At 35.6% G+C, this 18316-nt stretch overlaps 1 protein-coding gene across 1 annotated transcript; it reads right to left on the minus strand.

Moving 5' to 3' along the window:
* Positions 1-10772: 10772 nt before the first annotated feature.
* On the minus strand, positions 10773-11942 carry LOC131079807 (ethylene-responsive transcription factor ERF024). Its single transcript, XM_058017850.2, has one exon. It carries the CDS (start codon positions 11757-11759, stop codon positions 11037-11039), a length of 723 nt encoding a protein of 240 aa, XP_057873833.1. The 5' UTR covers positions 11760-11942; the 3' UTR covers positions 10773-11036.
* Positions 11943-18316: the final 6374 nt, after the last annotated feature.

Consider the following 18316-nt stretch of genomic DNA (forward strand, 5'->3'; position numbering starts at 1 on the left):
TGAACACCTCATGTGTCTCAGGATCCATCAATCTATATGCCTTAACACCCTCAGGATATCCAACAAAAAGACAAGGCCTACTCTGAGGTTCCAATGCCTTGCATTTCTGCGGAGGAATGTGAGCCCATGTTGGACACCCAAAGACTGAAATGTCTCACAATCAGTTTCCTACCAGCCCAAGCCTCAAAAGGAGTAATACCTGTCAAAGCTTTGTGAGGAACCCAATTTTGGATGTGTGTGGCACAACTGATAGCCTCTACCCAAAAGGCGAGATCAAGAGAACGTGCATGTATCATATAGCTAGCCATTTCTTTGAGAGTTCTATTCTTGCACTCTACAACTCTATTCTGTTGTGGAGTGTAAACAACAGAATGCTGAAGATCAATCCCCTCAAATATACAAAAATTCTCAAGTCTTTTGTTCACGTATTCCTTTCTATTATCTGTGTGAAGAATCTTGACCACTTTCCTGGATTGCTTCTCCACGCGAGTCTTGAAGTCTTAAAATCTGTCAAACACTTCACTCTTATGATTAAGAAAGTAGACCCAAGTGAAGCGGGAGTAGTCATCAATGAAGGTGAGGACATAGCGAGCCTTACTAAATGAAGGTGATGGAAATGGACTTGCTACATTGCTGTGAACAAGTTGAAGAACTTCCAAAGCTCTCCAAGCTTTCCCTTTATCAAACTTCTCTTCAGGATGCTTGCCCATGGAACATCCTGAACATACACCCTCTGAAAAACTAATTCGAGGTAGACCTATGACCATGTCTTTAGTGCTAAGTTGTTGAAGATAGCGGTAGTTGAGGTGACCAAACCGCTCATGCCATAGCTTACTTTCTAAATTTGAATGAGTAAGCAAGGCCCTAGAAGGAGAACTTGGCACAAAGTGGGAGAATGAATAAAGCCTTGAGTTGTCATTGACTTGTCCCACTACTACCAAGGCATCATTATCAAGTTCCTTTACCACAAGTGAATCAGGTGTAGACTCAACCTTTTTCCCATTCCCATAGTGAGTGATTTGGTAGATAGAGAGAAGATTGGTAGACAAGTTAGGAACATAGAGAAAATTCTCAATTGTTCCATCATCCATGTCAACTAAACCTTTCCCTTCAACCTCAACTTGTGTATCATCACCTATGTAAATGTGAGGTACCTTTGATGGCTCCAATGAAGAAAACTGCTCTTTTGTAGAACCCATATGATAAGAGGCACCTGAGTCAAGTATCCACTGCTGTGAAGAACCTGTTGTAGCCACAAGTGCTTGCTCTTTTCCCTTAGACTATGAGGAAGAGGAAGGAGATGAATCCTTCTTTGTGTAGGTGGATGTCAAGTTGATGTTATTTTTCTTAAGAAGATTTGTCAACTCATCAACTTGCTTGGCATGGCATCGATGCTCATCATGACCATACTTCTTGCAATAAGCACAAGTTGGTTTATCCTTCTTAGGTGGAGTCCACCTTCTTGAAAGAGGATGAAAAATCGCCTTGTGATGGAGAGGATGATTGCCCTTTTTCCTGTTGTGGCTTTGACTTAGATTGCTTCTTCTTCTTGTTGGAGTCTTTGCCTTGACTCCCTTAACTCCCTTGATTAGCCACCAAAGCCTTGGACTTTGAAGACTTGAGAAGCCCCATGTTCAACAACTTAGATTGTTCCAATATCAACATTTTTGTGAAAGCATCAAATGAAGGCATAGTGTAGGAACTCCCCACTGTCAAACGATGAGTTTGGAAGCTTGAAACAAATGTTGCATATTCTGGTGCAAGCTTGTCCAACAAGTTGAATATCAACTGAGCATCCTTTTTGTCAATTCCACAATCCTTAAGCTTAGCTCTTAGCTCATTTGCTTTGGTGACATAATCTTGGATTGTATCAAAACTCTTGGGATCCAAGTTGGTGAGTTCATTGTTAATCTTGTAACCTCTGATTTCATCAACTTGACCATACAATTTCTGAAACATATCCCAAGCCTCTTTGATTGTAGTACACTTCTCAATGTGAAAAATGAGGTCATCTAATACATACTTATGCAAAGTCCCAAGAGCCATGCAATTCTTAGTGAGCCATTCTAACTAGGCATTAGGATTAGCCTTAGGATCAAGTGGTGTTTCTATTGCCATCTATGTAATGCGTGAGACCTTTTTACATTAATTTGCTCCATACTTTAATTTTCCAAGATGCATAATTATGTGTTGTTAAAGGTGGAAATTTATGAGGACTCATTGCAACAAAAATGAAAGATCACAAGGAAAGAGAGACACAATCACACAAGACACCCCCCCAAATTCACTCAATAAAATAACCCCCCCCCCCCCCAACAAATGATGATTTGGCACTTTATACTTAGTGCGTGTAAAATGGGCCACTTGCAAAAAATGGCAAAGTGGACTTCTGATTTCAACTTTACAACTGCCTCAATGAGGCTAAAGGAGACTCAAACTAATAATGCAAGAGATCTAAACTAAGATCCAAGCAAATTACAAGTACCAAATAGGCCAAAAAAGACTAATACCTGAAAGTACAATATCCACTCAAAATATTGAAAAACTGATCATATATTATGAAAGTAGACCAAAAAAAAATGCACTTTCAAAAAAACGGCACCAGAAAAGGAGGTCGTATGAGCTCAAACGAAGCCTTTAAAGTTGCAAAATCAAGGATTGGATAGGTACAGCTGAGAGAATCCAAAAACTATGAAAAATTGGTGCAACAAAATTAGAAAATAACCACACCACTATGAAGAGAACGAAAAATTAGCCCAAATCAAAAATCATTGCACCCAAAAAGGAGCAAAATTGAGCAAGTTATGAGCCTCCAAAGTTGACCCAAAAATCCAAACTGCTCAACGGAGAGGGGTCTAAAATTTTCAAAAAAATGTTGACATCAACAAAACACTATTTTAAATTTAATGGTCATATGACCGTCAAAATGGTCGTCGCACCCCTGGACTAGGCTGATTGGGCGCTGACTAGGCGGTTGACTGTGTGTTGCTGACGTGTCAGATGGTACTACTGACTGGGCAGAAAAACCCAGGTGGCGCTGACGTGGCACTTGCCGCACCAGGTGACGTGGCCTGCGAGAGGGCCCGGTTGTCGGCAGGAAGTGGCTGGCGACAGAAGTGGGACAGTCAGCGGCGGGCCTGGGGCCAAAGGGATCGACGGGAGGCGGCGAGCCGGAGTGGTCGGAGGGTCGATGGGCTACTGTCGGAGGGGCTGCCAGGGCTGCAGCGGGATCACGATGGCTGAGGAAGCTGTTGCAGGTCTGCACGGCTATCAGACGACGTACAACCTGTAACATGTATGGTACGACGGGGTAGGGGGGTCTTCGAACCCCCCCCAAAAAAAAATTATTTTTGTTTTATTTTTTATTTTTTTAAAATGCCCCCCCTTTTTCTCAGAAAATTAAAAAAAAATTCAGAAACGAAATTTATTTTTTATTTTTTTGCAAATCCGAAAATTTCGTACTGTATCGCTCGAATTCGGCAAAAAAATTTTCCAACACCCAAAATTCAACTTTCGCCAAAATAGGTCGAGTTTATACTCGATTTTTATGGAAATGGCCTCCTAGATGCAATGGTGAGGTAAAAAATGCTCTAGGATGCCTCCAAAATGTGCAGTACCTTAGATCCAAAAATAGAAGCCTTCCAAGATGTCTTCCAAAACCAATCAATGAAGCCCCAATAGCTCTGATACCATGTGAGATTTTGCCAAGATCAAGGGCACAATGAAAAGCATAAAAGAGAGACAAAAGAATGACAAGAACAAAATGTATTCTCATCAATATGAAAATGATCAACTAGATTAACCAATACAAAGAATATGGGCCTACTTATATAGGCAAGGCCATATGGATATGTGAGCACACAATCATGACATGTGGCTCAATGAGAAACAAGGGTAGGTAAGAAAAAGTAGGGTTAGGTAGGAGAAATAATATAATATTCCACAAGAGGTGGATGACCCACCGAATGTGGAGTGTAATAGCAAGATAAGACCACAAAAGGTGGAATTTCTCCTACAAGCTATATCCCTATGTGCACACTTCCCTAAGTGTCTCATATCCAAACTACAAAGAGATGCACTATCCTAAGTTAACTTAAGTAAAGTGTAATAATATCCATGATGAATTTTTATTTACACCAACATGGATGAAGAGGACAATATCAAACAAGATTTATAATGTCTTGATGCTTTCTATCTAACTTCATGATCTAACATGTAGTGACTAAATAATTCAATGCTATTGTTAATCTTTCTACATAACCCTCCCTATAATATTGATTATGGTTAGAAAAGGAATGATCATGGTGATAAATTTTAGGTTTCTTGGAATCCCTTTTTCTTTTTATTCTTCTTTTTGCTCTCTTTGCTAATGCATTATTTTTAGTGAAGAATAAATTACAATACTGGATAGCCAAACCCCTATATTGCTATAAAATTATATTTTATAAGGTGTTTACTTTTACATATGTTTATTAATCTTCTTGTTGGGCTCCTTTTAAGGCTTCATGTACCAAAAAAATATAAAAATTTATTAAGGAATTTCTTATGGGATTCTTCTAAGTAGGGAAAGAACTTCCAAAGAGTCACCTAAGAATTTTTTTCTCTTCCCTATGACTTTTGAGGTCTTGGCCTCATTAATACCTATCACTTAGAAGGGTTAGCCCTATGTACTAGATGAATGATCATAGCTCTTGAAGGAAATGAGACCTACAAAATCTTGTTAGTACATTGTATCTCTTACAAGGTTATTCATGGTAGATAGGCTTGGAAAAGGTTGGTCATACACTCCATTCTATTTGAAAGTTGCCTTTGAAAATCTAGGGAACTTTTGTTACTAAAAGCATCTAGAAATCTTAGGAGGCTATCAAACCCTTGTTACTCTAGAATTAGAATGACTTTAGAACCGATATTTCTATCAACCAACACTCTTTCTAGTGGTCTCTTGTGATCATTTGCAAAAATTGATCTTAGCCAATCGCATGCATCCATATTCTCATTTTTTATGAAGAGATTTAATTCATTTCTTACATTTTTTAGAACCAGCAAAAGTTGATTATCTTGGTTTGTAGCCATCTTATATTCAATATTTTGATTCTTTTAAGACCAATTTTGAATTGGTTCTTCCATAAATATTTCACAATATTGTGGTTGGATGCACTGAACCTTAGTGGAAGGACTAGGAATAGTATCTATACACTCATTTCTATAATCAAAAGTCATGTAAAGGTTATTTATATCTTTTTCTACATCTAGGCCTATGATTCAAAAGCTTAAGAACATATGGGGTATGAAGTTTGCAACCACTCTATGGCAATGGAGGTTTCATATAGTTTTGTCAACCATTTTGGAACTTGAGCTAGCTTATTTTTCTTAATGTATTTTTATTAAGGCCTATCCATTTGATCTCGAATGATCCATCTAAGTGTTCCTAATTCAATTCATTATCCTTTTTGTGGCAATCCAAAAATAATCAAGGACTCTTTCTTGTTTTACGCATGGCCTCAAGCTATTTGGACTCAAATACATTATTTTTTAGGCATTTTAGGCTTGAACTCTTTTCTTGGCACATGATTCTTCAATGTGATTAACTGTGAATGTTGTATAAGTTCAACCAAATTTGGCATTCTTTTAGAGTGAAAGTTTTGTCTAGTATTTAGAAAGATAGAAACCTAACGCTATTTTCAAGAGCTTTTGTTGACTTATATTTTTCCTTGTATACTAAATTGATATGATATAATATTTTCATAAAAAAATAACTGCAAGCGTTTCAAGAGATTTTGTTGACTTGTATTTTTCCTTGTATACTAAATTGATATGATCTAGTATTTTCATAAAAAATTAAGTGCAAGCTAACAAGGTCACCATGGAAGTTGCTCATTTGCAAATTCTTAGTGAGCATTGGGCTAATGTCATGTACTGTTATGCACATGCCTCCTTTCCCTTATAGTAGAGGCCCTTCCTTTCCTTAAGGGCGCAAATGTGGTTGTAGTCATACCAAACACAATTCACATGGCCTCCACGACTCTCCTCATCACCAAGACCATGGATAGTCCAACCAAACACATTTTTCCTCATTCACTTCTTAGCCACTTGATATGAATGCTTCAAGTTGGTTCGATAGTGGTAAGGTCCCTTGATTGAATTTTGATATCCCTCCTATAAGAAATATTCGACAACTTAAGAAAGAAAATGAAAAACTTGTTATAATATGAGATTTAATTCTTAATGACTAAGACTTATAGCCATCACTTAACTAAACTTCATCTCACCTTAATCCAATTCCACCTTATTTTTTGGAATTAAAGATACATTTAAAAAAAAAATTAAATTGCCTAAGGAATTTTAAACATGAAAACAAGAATCATCATTTCATTCTTATAGCATACGGTCGGAGGCACGTTTATCCTGCAGTTGACATTTTAAATAAAATGGCCTTTGGACACAAGTTTTTTTGATACTAAAAACTTTGTGGTTATAATGATAGTACTTGTTTTATACGAAAATTTTCTTGAGCGGCTCAACTATCTTCTGGATTTAAAAATAAATGCTTAAGTCGTCTAATTAGGTAGCCCATCCATGTCCAACCTTCTCGTATAATCATTTTGATTTAACGCATTTCAAACTCAGAGCATAGAGAAAGTTCTTTGATTCTGTTAAAAGAATAGAACTCTTCAAACATTCTAATTAAACAAGTCCCAATTTAATTGTTTAAAGGAATGTGTAAATGGTTAAGTTTAATTGTTTAAAATATAAGTACTGAGTTTTTTTATTGTATGGATTAAAGTTCAAATTCTTATTTAAAGAATTATTTTTGAATTTTAAGAATTAATTTTTAGTGTTTTATAGTTGGTTTTTAATGTGGATGTGGTTTTTTAATGATATGGTTTTTATACTTTTTAAAGTGATTTTCACTGTGCATGTTTGTAAGGAGTCTATGTAAGGAGTCTATGTCGATCTCACATAAATGCTCTTAGGAATTGAAGTTTAAAGTTTAATGATGTATACTCGTCTCATTTAGCTTTGTATCTTTTTGAAGACATGTTCACATATATATAAACAAATAGTGTAATCGTGTATAAAGTTGATTGCATTTTTATTGTCTTTATTTATTTTTATATACAAATACCATAAAGTAATTAATCCCCACCTTATTTTTATGTACACATTTTTATATATCTACATTATATCAAATCTTTATTACATTTAGGGGAAGGGGCCTAGTTATCCTCATGTTCCAATGATCATTAATTCTTTGTTCACCTAACCTCCCAATAACTAACTTTAAAGAAACGAAAAAAATGATAACTATTTTAAAGGCCCATTAATGAATTTCACATGTATCGATAGCCGCCCACTTGTACCTGAGATAGTTAAAAATTGTAGACTTTAATTGGAGTTGTGCAACTTTATTGGTACCCATAGCACATGACTATTGGCACATTTGTACATAAGTATTGGCAATTTTTGAGGTGGTTGTAGTGCAAAAGTATTGGGGCATCTTTAAGTAGGTATCAGACGACACCTTTGAATGATTTTTTTTACGCTTGTGTGCAATATAGATCTCACAACATTCGTCTTTACTACCCAAAAGTCAAAATAATAGCTATAAGCAATTAAGTCACATATGAAGACAACCAGGAAAAAATTATGAAAATTTGATGTATCGTTAAAATTTATTGATATATAAAGTTAGCTATAATGACTACCAGTGCTCTTCCCCTTTTTAAATACCTACATCGATATAATTATCAACCACCCAAATTTGACTATTCTATCATCTAAAATCATTATTCCAAAATTAAAAAACTTTTGAACATATCACAAACATCATAATTAAAACTTTTACTATTCCATTCTTACAAAACTTTTAACATAACACAAACCTAATAATTGAAGCTTTCACTAACACAGATCACATTTTGTTAAGTAGGTATCTATCTCATTCTAGAATGTGTGTATACATTGAAATTCAAAAGCAACAAAAATACCCTAAGCTTTTATCATTTAAAAAGCATGCAATATATGAATGTGAGGTTGTAACAAATAGTTGAGTTGAGCTCTCTGCATCTATGCTTTATTGCTTGAAAGATGTGGCAATCAAGTAGCAACCACCATCAAGGCAAGGAGGTATACATATGTGGTTGGGAATTACTTGAGAAAAAGCACATCATTTGTATTGAAACCTTTCATTACTGAGACGACAAGAAGCCCCAACTTTATAGATAATATTTAAGGCACCCCCAAATAAAATATTTGATTCAAAGACCATGTATATATTCCACATGATCAAGAGAAGATTTTCTATTACAGACAACGAAACTATTAAGGGGCTAAAAGGAATCATTGAGTGGGCCTCCTGCTTGATTAATGACTATATAAACCTTACAATGAGGTTAAAGCGAAGTAGCTAAATTTAAAACTGGGCTAAGATGACGGGTGTGTCATTGGGAAACAGTGCTTCTTCTGAAGTTGACATGACAAGATATTCTCACGTCAGACGAAATGATGTGGGGAGACCCACATTTGTCCCCCCCTCTCATCTGGCACGAGCACAAAATTTATTACGACCGCCTGAAAGTGCTCTAGATTCCGAGCCGTTTGGAAGAAAAATCTACATACAACCTTCAATATTATTCATGAAAACCTGCTTGTTGACATCAATTTAGTATAACTAGGCCAAGAAAATGAGAGAGGAGATCCCCAATACTTGATGATTTGTTTCCCTGACATACCGATCCATCCTATTGTACCCTTGTTCCGTAGTTGGCTCTTCAAAACAATCTAACGAAACAAATCAACTCTGTAATCGCCATTATTATGGCGTTTTGTACAGCTTACTGTTTTGTGCTTGTATCAATGGAAGCTTCTGCTTGGCCTGACAAGTGGATGAGGATATTAGGGTTGGGGTATTTTTTTTTTCAGCGTTATGTGGTCTATTGGAATCAAAATCATTGATCTATATTTCGTGTGTGATTCTTTGAAAGATTGATTATGAATGGACGGAAGTATTGGGAAGAAGATATTGTTCACGGGTGTTATCAAGATTCAACTATCTAGTTTTCTTGAGTTAAACTCATTGATCTTTATCCCGTGCATAATTCTTTAGAAGAATGATTATGAATGGAAAGAAAAGTTGAGAAGAAGATACTGTATGTAAGTGTTATTGGGATTCAAATGACTAGTTTTTTTGAGTTAAAACTCATGGATCTATATTCCCTGCGTAATTCTTTAGAAGAATGATTATGAATGGAAGTTTGGGAAGAAGAAGAATGATTATGAATGGATTGTAGAGTTGGGAAGAAGATATTGTATGCTTTTGTTTGGCTAGACAAGTGGGCGATGATTTAAGAGTAGGAAGAGATCAGAAGGGTAATTGACGGGTAGGAGGGATTTTTTGCAACGTTTCTAAGATTCTACTGTGTAATCTTTTTGAATCAAAATCATTGATCTATATTCCGTGCATAATTCTTTAGAAGAATGATTATGAATGGAAGGAAAAGTTGAGAGGAAGATTAACTATTATCAAGATTCAACTACCTAATTTTTTTGAGATGAACTCATTGATTTATATTCCATGCATAATTCTTTAAAAGAACGATTATGAATGGAAGGAAGAACTAAATGCTATCAAAATTCAACTACCTACTAAAAAATGATTATAAATAGAAAGAAGAATTGGAAAGGAATAAGCATACAAGGACTGTTCTTGAACATAACCTGATGGTATAAATGTGGGTATGAAGAGCGAGAGGAGATGACAATGGAAACATGATAAACTTTAATTCAATATTGTTCACAAGATACGCTCGTGGTTTGATGGGCCATGCTTACCAGCCACTTTTATTGTAAACCTACTCTAATTTTTTATCATTAATATATGACGGCCATAGAAGAATTCGTTTTCCTCCCCTTCATAAAAAATGGCCTCGGTTTTCTCCATGGATAAGTTGTCATATCAGTGATGCCATTATACACGGTATGGTACACAGTAGCTGTTGCAGCTCAAAAATTGAGATGAAATGATAAAAACAAGAAGAGCCTTTATAGGCATTTGTTTACATTACGCCAGCTCAAAACAGAAACTAACAGACAATTAACAATGAACAAACTCTAACTGTTCTCCAACGATGGCCTGCAAAGTTTCCTCTGGTGGGATTTTCACATTTCATCAAACTCTCAACTCTGCAGATTTCTTTTCTGCCTTTCACATCGATTGAAGAAATTTGGAATCTTGTCACAAGAAAGAAATTTGAAATCTTGTTAGAAGAAAGAAGTTTCATATCTTGTTTAAGAGTAGCAGTAGAGAGGTAGAGAGTTAGATATATGTTCATTTTTATGTATTATAGAAGATTTGAATTCAGTATCATTTAACAAAGACTTTATCATAATATCAAGTATCAATTTGTTGAAATGAGCTACTTACTTACAGATCATTTTGTACCTACAACATGAACTTTATCATTAAACAAAATGTCAATTTGTTGAAATGAACTCATTTTATTCAAGTGGCCGGATTACTGACAGTGGTGAATGCATTAAAAATTGGGTATCATGGGAAATGCCCAGTAAGCCTTTTATAGTGACAATGCAAACGCCAAGAAAGCTGGTATAGATCGAGGAAAAGAAAACATAAACAAGTTAAGCAATTTGTGCTTAGAAAAGTTCATAATCAAGAAGCTAAAGAAGCCAAAATGTGAAGGGCACCAGCAAGGATGCCAGACAATTAATAGATTCAACATTATTAATAATAATAATAATAATAATACTCCACCTGCACACAAGTAGAAGCTCAGAGCTACTACACAGATTCCATTAAAGAAGAGAACTGCTATACATCCTCAGTTATTGCAATTGAAATATGTGGGGCCAGAGTTCATTTTGGTGGCCTGTGACGAAAAGAAAAGAAGCCAAGAAATCACAGAAGAAGCTCCTCCTCCTCCTCCTATAATATGTGTATACATATTCTCATCCATATCTAAAAGAAGAAACCAAAAAAAAACCAAAAAAGGTAAAAAAAAAACTCCCTTCCAAAGAATTTATGTATAACTCCACAGAGATGTTTCAGTGCAGATTGATTCAGACATATTGTAGTCCGATTGAAGCCATGGCGGCGCCACCAACAGGCCTTCCGCCATGTTAGCCAAGAAATTAGGCATGTCGAACAGAATGTCATCATCTATGATCGACGGCTCATTCTCCACAAGAAATCGAGCCAACCAGTCGAAACCAGAACTAAAATCCCCCGAATATTCCCCAGATTCAGCAGACTGTGCCGCCTCTTCCTTGGCCTCTGGCGGCGCCGTCTCTGCACTCTCGAGACAGAAATCATTGGCGGCGGCAGTGGCGGCGGCCTGAATGTCCCGAGGCAACAATGTAGCCGGCCTAGGCAAAGAATCTGCCAGGTGTGGGAAATTAAGGAAGGCATTCTTCCCCTTAATGCTCAGCGCCGCCACGTCGTGAGCTCGAGCCGCCATTTCAGGCGTCGGGAAAGTCCCCAACCAAATTCTGTTCTTCTTTTTCGGCTCACGAATCTCAGACACCCATTTCCCCCATGTCCGCATTCTCACCCCACGATACAGTGGGTGTTTATTTCCGCCCACCTGCCCTTCAATTTTCTGCCGCTTTTCCGCCGCCTCGCCGCCACGCCCACCACCACTATCATCAGATTCCTCACCCGACCCGCCGCCGCCATAAGCCACTTTCTCTTCCTCTTCTGAACTCTCCGCCGCCTCCCGCTTCCGCTTATCTTCTCTCGACATAATGCTGCAACCACTATGACTACGTAAACAAATTAACTAAGAAAGAGTGATCAATCTATGTGTGTGGAGTGCAGCAGATTCGAACCCCCGACCAGTGTATGCCTTTTATTAGGAACTCAATCTCAACCTCGTCTGGGTCTCTCTCAACGACTACAGCCCCTATTTATCATTACGCAACACACGGCAGGCTTCTCTCGTGAGTAAAATAAAATTAAGTAAATTGGAAAAATTCCCTGTCGAACCATTCTACCCCCAAATTATACGAATTATTTTCCAGCTGGCCTATTGTACACCAAACGGCTTTTAAGAAATCACATCTCCTCCTTACGGTCTGACGTAATTCACGTTTTCATTAATTATCAGCGATTGCGGCTCCTCACAGCGACCTTCAACCAAACCAGTTTAAAAGCAACCCTAATTAAATAAATAAATAATCTTCCGTTAAAGATACTACTCTGCCGTCTGTGTTTTTTTTCGATCCTTTGCAGAGTCAAAATCAGGTATGATAAATCAACTCGGCCATTATTTGCGCTGCACACTATATACATGTTTGGTGTATTTACACTAGAGGAAGGGGCCAATTAGTTTACGTCTTCTATTTGGATTATAGTTGTTCATGTATCTGACCCAACGAAAAAAAAAAAAAGTTAGTAATTGGTACTAATAGTGCATGGGCATTTGCGAATTGGAACTGCTATGCAAATTTTGTGGTGGTCAAAATGAATGGTCATAATAGAGAATATGTATCAGACATCAAACTCAAAGTACTTTTTGACCTTTGCACACATAACAATAGCTATAATCACTTACAGTAGCTTACAATAGCTATAATCACTTACAGTAGCTATACGAAGAAAAACCAAAAAAAACCAATAGTCGCCCACTCTGTATCCATAGCTAGAAAAGAGGTTAGAAATTAGACCAATTGTACAAACATTATTGGTACCAATAGCACACGATTACTAAAGCATATGTGCATAAGTATTGGATCAGTTGTAAAAAAAATTATGGTGGTCAAGCGAACGTTTAACAAGACAATAGAGAATATGTAATGAATGTCAACTCGAAATGACCATTTTTTAACCTTAGTGTGCATAACAAACTCACCCATGTGTCATAACTAGAGGAAGAGCACCAACAACCATTATAGCTAACTTTATGCACCCACAAATCCTAAACAATACGTCAAATTTCAATGATTTTTTTTTTGTTAGTTTATTATGTGACACAACTGTTTATAGCTACTGTTTTGGCTTCATTTAGAAGTGTCACGAGATACCTACTTAAACATGCCCCAATAAATGTACACTACAATCATCTTAAAAATTACCAATACTTATACACGAATGACAGTTGTGTGCTATGGCTAACAATAAAGTTGCACAACTCCTCCAATTAAAGTCTACAAATTTTAACTAATGGGGGTACAAATAAGCGGCTATTGGTACATGTGAGATTTAATAATAGACTTTTAGCTGTTTTTTTGGGTGGACAAGGAATGAACAGTTGACTACTAGCCCTCTTCCCTTACCCAAAAGCCAAAATAATAACTATAAACATTTAAATCAAAAACCAAAAAAATCCTCAAAAATCTAAAATACCACTTAAAAATTTACTATGGTATCCTTCACCTATCTGAAATTTTAACCTTTTTTTTTTAATCCTGGATTTACTCCGGCTTGTATATTTTAACAGTAGATTTTGCCGGTCACATCAAACGGTGAACGGTGGCAGGGCGTTTCACGAAATTCACACCAGTCGGTAAAAACCCTTACCGGGAGTCAAATTCACAGGCGTGAAACTCGAGTTTTTTTCAAGCGTAAGCAATCTACGGCGTTCTACATCTAAACCGTATACCGAACCATGTACTTTTAGCTGAGTAGAAGACGCAAGGTTAAACGCCAGGGGTTAAATTTGACACTCCACCAAAACCGTCAGAGTAAATTCGTCATTTACGATAGTTACTTCCCGTGGTAAAATTTAGGAAGAAACAAAAGAGCCATAATCCTTCTTTTTGACGCTCAATTTTACTTTTGCATTTCAACTCAACATTGTCCTCACGATGCTAGCTAGTGACACTTCCTTACTAAAGGGGAGAAGAAACCAAAAAAGACTAAAAACAATCATTTGCCTTGGGGAGGCTTATAATCATTTTTTTAAATTATTTTATTCTTTTTTTTAATTTGAATAGCGTATGTGAAGGGTTCTAATTTAATTAGTTGACATTATTTTGTAAGAGCCACGATGATATGTTTATTGATTATAATATCTATTAAGTTTCATTTCAATTTTCTCAAAAGTATGATTGCAATTTTTAAAATAGAGTCTTTAAATCCACGTAAACTAAGTATATTTCCATTTAAAGTAAGTTAATCTCATATCCATTAAGTTTCATTTCAATTTTCTCAAAAGTATGATTGCAATTTTTAAAATAGCAGTCTTTAAATCCACGTAAACTAAGTATATTTTTATTTAAAGTAAGTTAACCTCACACGTTAAAAATAATTTGGATATTTTTGTAGTTATTTAGGTATCACATCTTTATTGTCAAATTAATCATAATATATTGAGTGAGGTAAACATACACCAATAATCTTCTTTAATTAAAATACTTTAATTAAATCATTTAAACTAGTATAACTATAAAAAATCATTGCATTAAAAATCATAAAATTACATTGTCTAAATAAAAACTATTAATAAGGGGCCAAATAGAACTACTATAAGAACTTTCTTTATGAAGTAGGGGTCCCATGTGAAGAAAAAAATATGCTATAGAATATTTTAGAATCTTGTACAAAAATATTAGGAGCCCCTACTTTTTAGATCTTAGATTTAAGATGGTGTCTTTGGGGTGGGCTCAAAGGTTCCCCCAATCACATCATAAAATTTCGCTATCACATATCATTCATCTATATTTTTTTAAGTTCTTGTCAAATAATTGTTTAGCTTTAACTATATGCATATAGATTTAACTAAAAAAAATATACTTTATTGGGACATGCTATTTAGAAAAGTTCTTCAAACATCTACTCAAAATATTTTAGAAAACCATTCCAAAAAACCATAACCTTAAATTAGATTAATTTTTCCTTTAAAACTAAGGTTTAAAAACAAAAAACTATTTATTTGCTCTTATGTATGTTAAATATTTTTAATTATAATTTATAAATAATAAATTTGTATATTTTTTAAATAAAAGAAAAAGAAAGGCTAAAATATAGATGAGAAATATTAAACTTTAAAAGAGTAGAGGACATAATAAACCTTCAACAAAAGTGAGTCCAAAAGGCCTAAGGTTCAAAGATCAAATCATGCACTTGAGTAAAGCAACAAAGGAACAAAGGAACATCACTACACGGTAATCTAGAATGGGGTTAAAGATTATATTAAGGGAGGAGTATAATTTATTTTGTTTTTGTTTTGTTCATTAAGCCTTTGGGTTGCTCTTACATACGTTTATCTTTTGCAAGCTTATGCAAACTAAATTGATTAATTTGATACTATACTAGTTTAGGGAATTAAATACAACCTTAAAAAATATAGTTGTAGGTGCTAGAAAGTTAATGAGATAAATAAAAATTATGTGATGAATATTATAATTAAAATTATTATTATTGGATTATATATTGGTATCACCAAATGGTAGAGGTGTGATATTAGGATGTTAAACGGTCTATATGATTTGATTTATGATGTATCAAATAATATTTTTATGGGATGGATATGTTAGAATTTATGTATATCATGAAATGCGTGTGTTTGTTTACAAGCAAGGTCATAACATTATGGTAGGGAGAATTATATTGTTGTTCATTTGAGTACATCGCCACTATAGGATTATTTGGGATTCCCCTTTGAGCTACCTAAGGATGTTTCATATGCACAATAGTGGAACACACACATACTTTAAGAGTGGAGAGCAATTGTGCTAAGGTATTTGAGTGGGGTTATTAATAGGTCAGTGGACTTGGACATCATATGGAGTCCAGGCCCCAAATTTCTACTTAGATGGTTATAGGATCATTTATAATTACATTGGACATAGATGATTTGATGACACTTGGGACAAAATAACTTTATGTTATAGTTATTTTTTATGAGAGGTTATGTGGCATTTTGGGATTTGATTGATGATTACCCACATAACGCACCATATGGAGTAACATATGTACTTTATACCGTGAGTTGAGGAGACTCTACAACCTAATTTTAACATGCATACACACATAGATGAGGATGAGGAGGTTGATCCCATCATAGGATATGGGAGGATGATGTAAGAGTGATATTTGTGGAGGGAGTGGTGGGTAATCGTGTAACCAACACTAATGTGTCCATAAAAATAAGGTGAGGGAGGTGTAAGGTTAGAAATTTCCTAGTTTGTATTCTCCACCTTATGTTCTTGCACTTATTTTTGTGTCCACTCTTCTAGCTGTGTTTTAGGCCATTTCACCTATTTTTGGGTTTTCCCTAATCACAAAAGTATGATACAAGCAGTCTTAACCTATTAGTTTGGACTCTTGAATGTCCAAGAAAAATTGCATTGGATGGGTTCTAATATTCAAATTACCTATGTTGGGTGGGCATTAGTGTCCAAGCTTAAATTTTAATAAGCATCTTTATGCACTCATTTGTGCCATAATCCTTACTACATTTTCAATAGTCATCTTATAAAAAACCTAGTATAAGGACACTTTTGGCCTCCATTTGTTAGTTTAGAAGATGACAGATGAGAACAAAGATCCCAATGCATAAGTGAATTGAAGAAACTTCATCAAAGAGAGAAAGGTTACAAGCTATACTTATAAAGACTACGAATTTAGGACTCCACTATAGTAATTTAGACATTATTCTTATCTCTTAGTTTCATCATCTCATCTCTCCCATTAGAATCCATAAGTCCCCATCTCCTTCTCTTCCCTTGAATTCATCTCTCAAAATTATTTCTCCAGTCTTGTAGGCCTACAAGTTTTTACCTGGCATTTCCCTCTTACTTCCATCTCTTTTTGGTGTGTTGGCAATTAACACTGATTGGATTCATTTTGTTGTCATTGATGGCAACAAGATCAGATAGAAGGCAACAAGACTTGATGGAAGTCACAAACCGACACTAGGAGGCATATACCAGTAGATACCGGCATTGAAGGCATCTGGGGCTACACCGGCACCGGCACCGGCACCGGCATCAGTTCTTCAAGGAAGCCGACATCAAGAAAGATTTATTTTAGTAAATCATTTTGTAATTATTGTCAAGGCCGACATTGAATATTCTTTGTAAATGCATTGTAAGCCGACATAAGGCATATCATATGTAATAGGTATATAAGTCAGTCTGCTAGGTCAATTTAAATGATGAAGAGATGGTATAGAGATAGACATATAACATAACTGTGAGATGTGAAATATATGTATGAAGATCATTTTTGTATGCGAAAATTGTATCATCCAATGATCTATAGATAGCTAGGAAAGCACTCTTGGAGGAGAAGTAATAATGGTAATAGTTCAAGATTGTGAACCGGTACAAAGAAGAACCAGAACTAGAACTCTATCTGGCATAGCAGATGCATTCTTGAGTTCATTTTCAGTAATTTACTCTGGCAAAAAGCTTGTAGTCAGTGAGGCTCCTTAGTGATGAGCAGTATGCCTTCCTGCAAGTGCAGGCCCCTATTTATGTAATATCTTTTCATATGGCCAGTGAACTAATATTGTGGGTGACAAATCCCACCGTGGTTTTTCCTCATTGAGGTTTTCCATGTATAAATTTTGTGTGTTATTGTGTTCATTTATGTGGATGGTTTATTTGCTTCTTGTTAAATTCTTATTTGTTTACCGATACATACATGCATGGTTTAGAAAGTTAAATATTTTTTATTCCGGTTGATTCACCCCCCTCTCAGTGTTCTCATATCCCAACAATTGGTATCAGAGCCTGGTACCTCGGAAGAAGTTTAACAGCTTGAGGAAGATCCCGAAACTAGAATCTTTGAACACGGCTATGGAAAAACAACTTGAGATGGCTCTTGAGGATTATGATGCTGAAAGGATGAAGAACTTGAAATTGCAAGAAGAATTGAATTTTGCAAATGAATTCATTCTTATCTTGCAAGAAAGGTTGTCATCTGCTCAAGCCAAGAGGAAAGAACTTTTGCAACAACCGGATGATGAGGAGAAGAATTCTCTTAAGGAACAATGTCATAAACTAAGTCAAGCAAATATGTTCATGAAGAATGAAATGCAAAATCTAACCATGAGATTATCAAAAGATATTGAGGACAGAAAGAAGAAGGAAGATAGTCTTGTTTTATCTTTGAAGAACAAATTTGATGAATGTGGAAGATTGACTCATGAGAATAATCTGTTGAGATCTAATTTGGCACACTCCCAGAATAATGAACAAGAACTTGAAAGGCAAATAACTACTCTGAGAGATGATCTGACTACTGCAAGCGAATATAAAGAAAAGTTTAGGATCAGTGTTGCACAATTGGATGATTTACTGAAAAGACAAAGACAGATTGGTGATTCTAGAGGACTTGGATTTGTACAAGGTG

The sequence above is a fragment of the Cryptomeria japonica genome, chromosome 6 (genome assembly GCF_030272615.1).
Source record: "Cryptomeria japonica chromosome 6, Sugi_1.0, whole genome shotgun sequence".
NCBI classification, from domain to species: domain Eukaryota; kingdom Viridiplantae; phylum Streptophyta; class Pinopsida; order Cupressales; family Cupressaceae; genus Cryptomeria; species Cryptomeria japonica.

What these genes read in the sequence shown, in the direction of transcription:
- LOC131079807 (XM_058017850.2), bottom strand. Translation starts at nt 11,759, where the DNA reads ATGTCGAGAGAAGATAAGCGGAAGCGGGAGGCGGCGGAGAGTTCAGAA.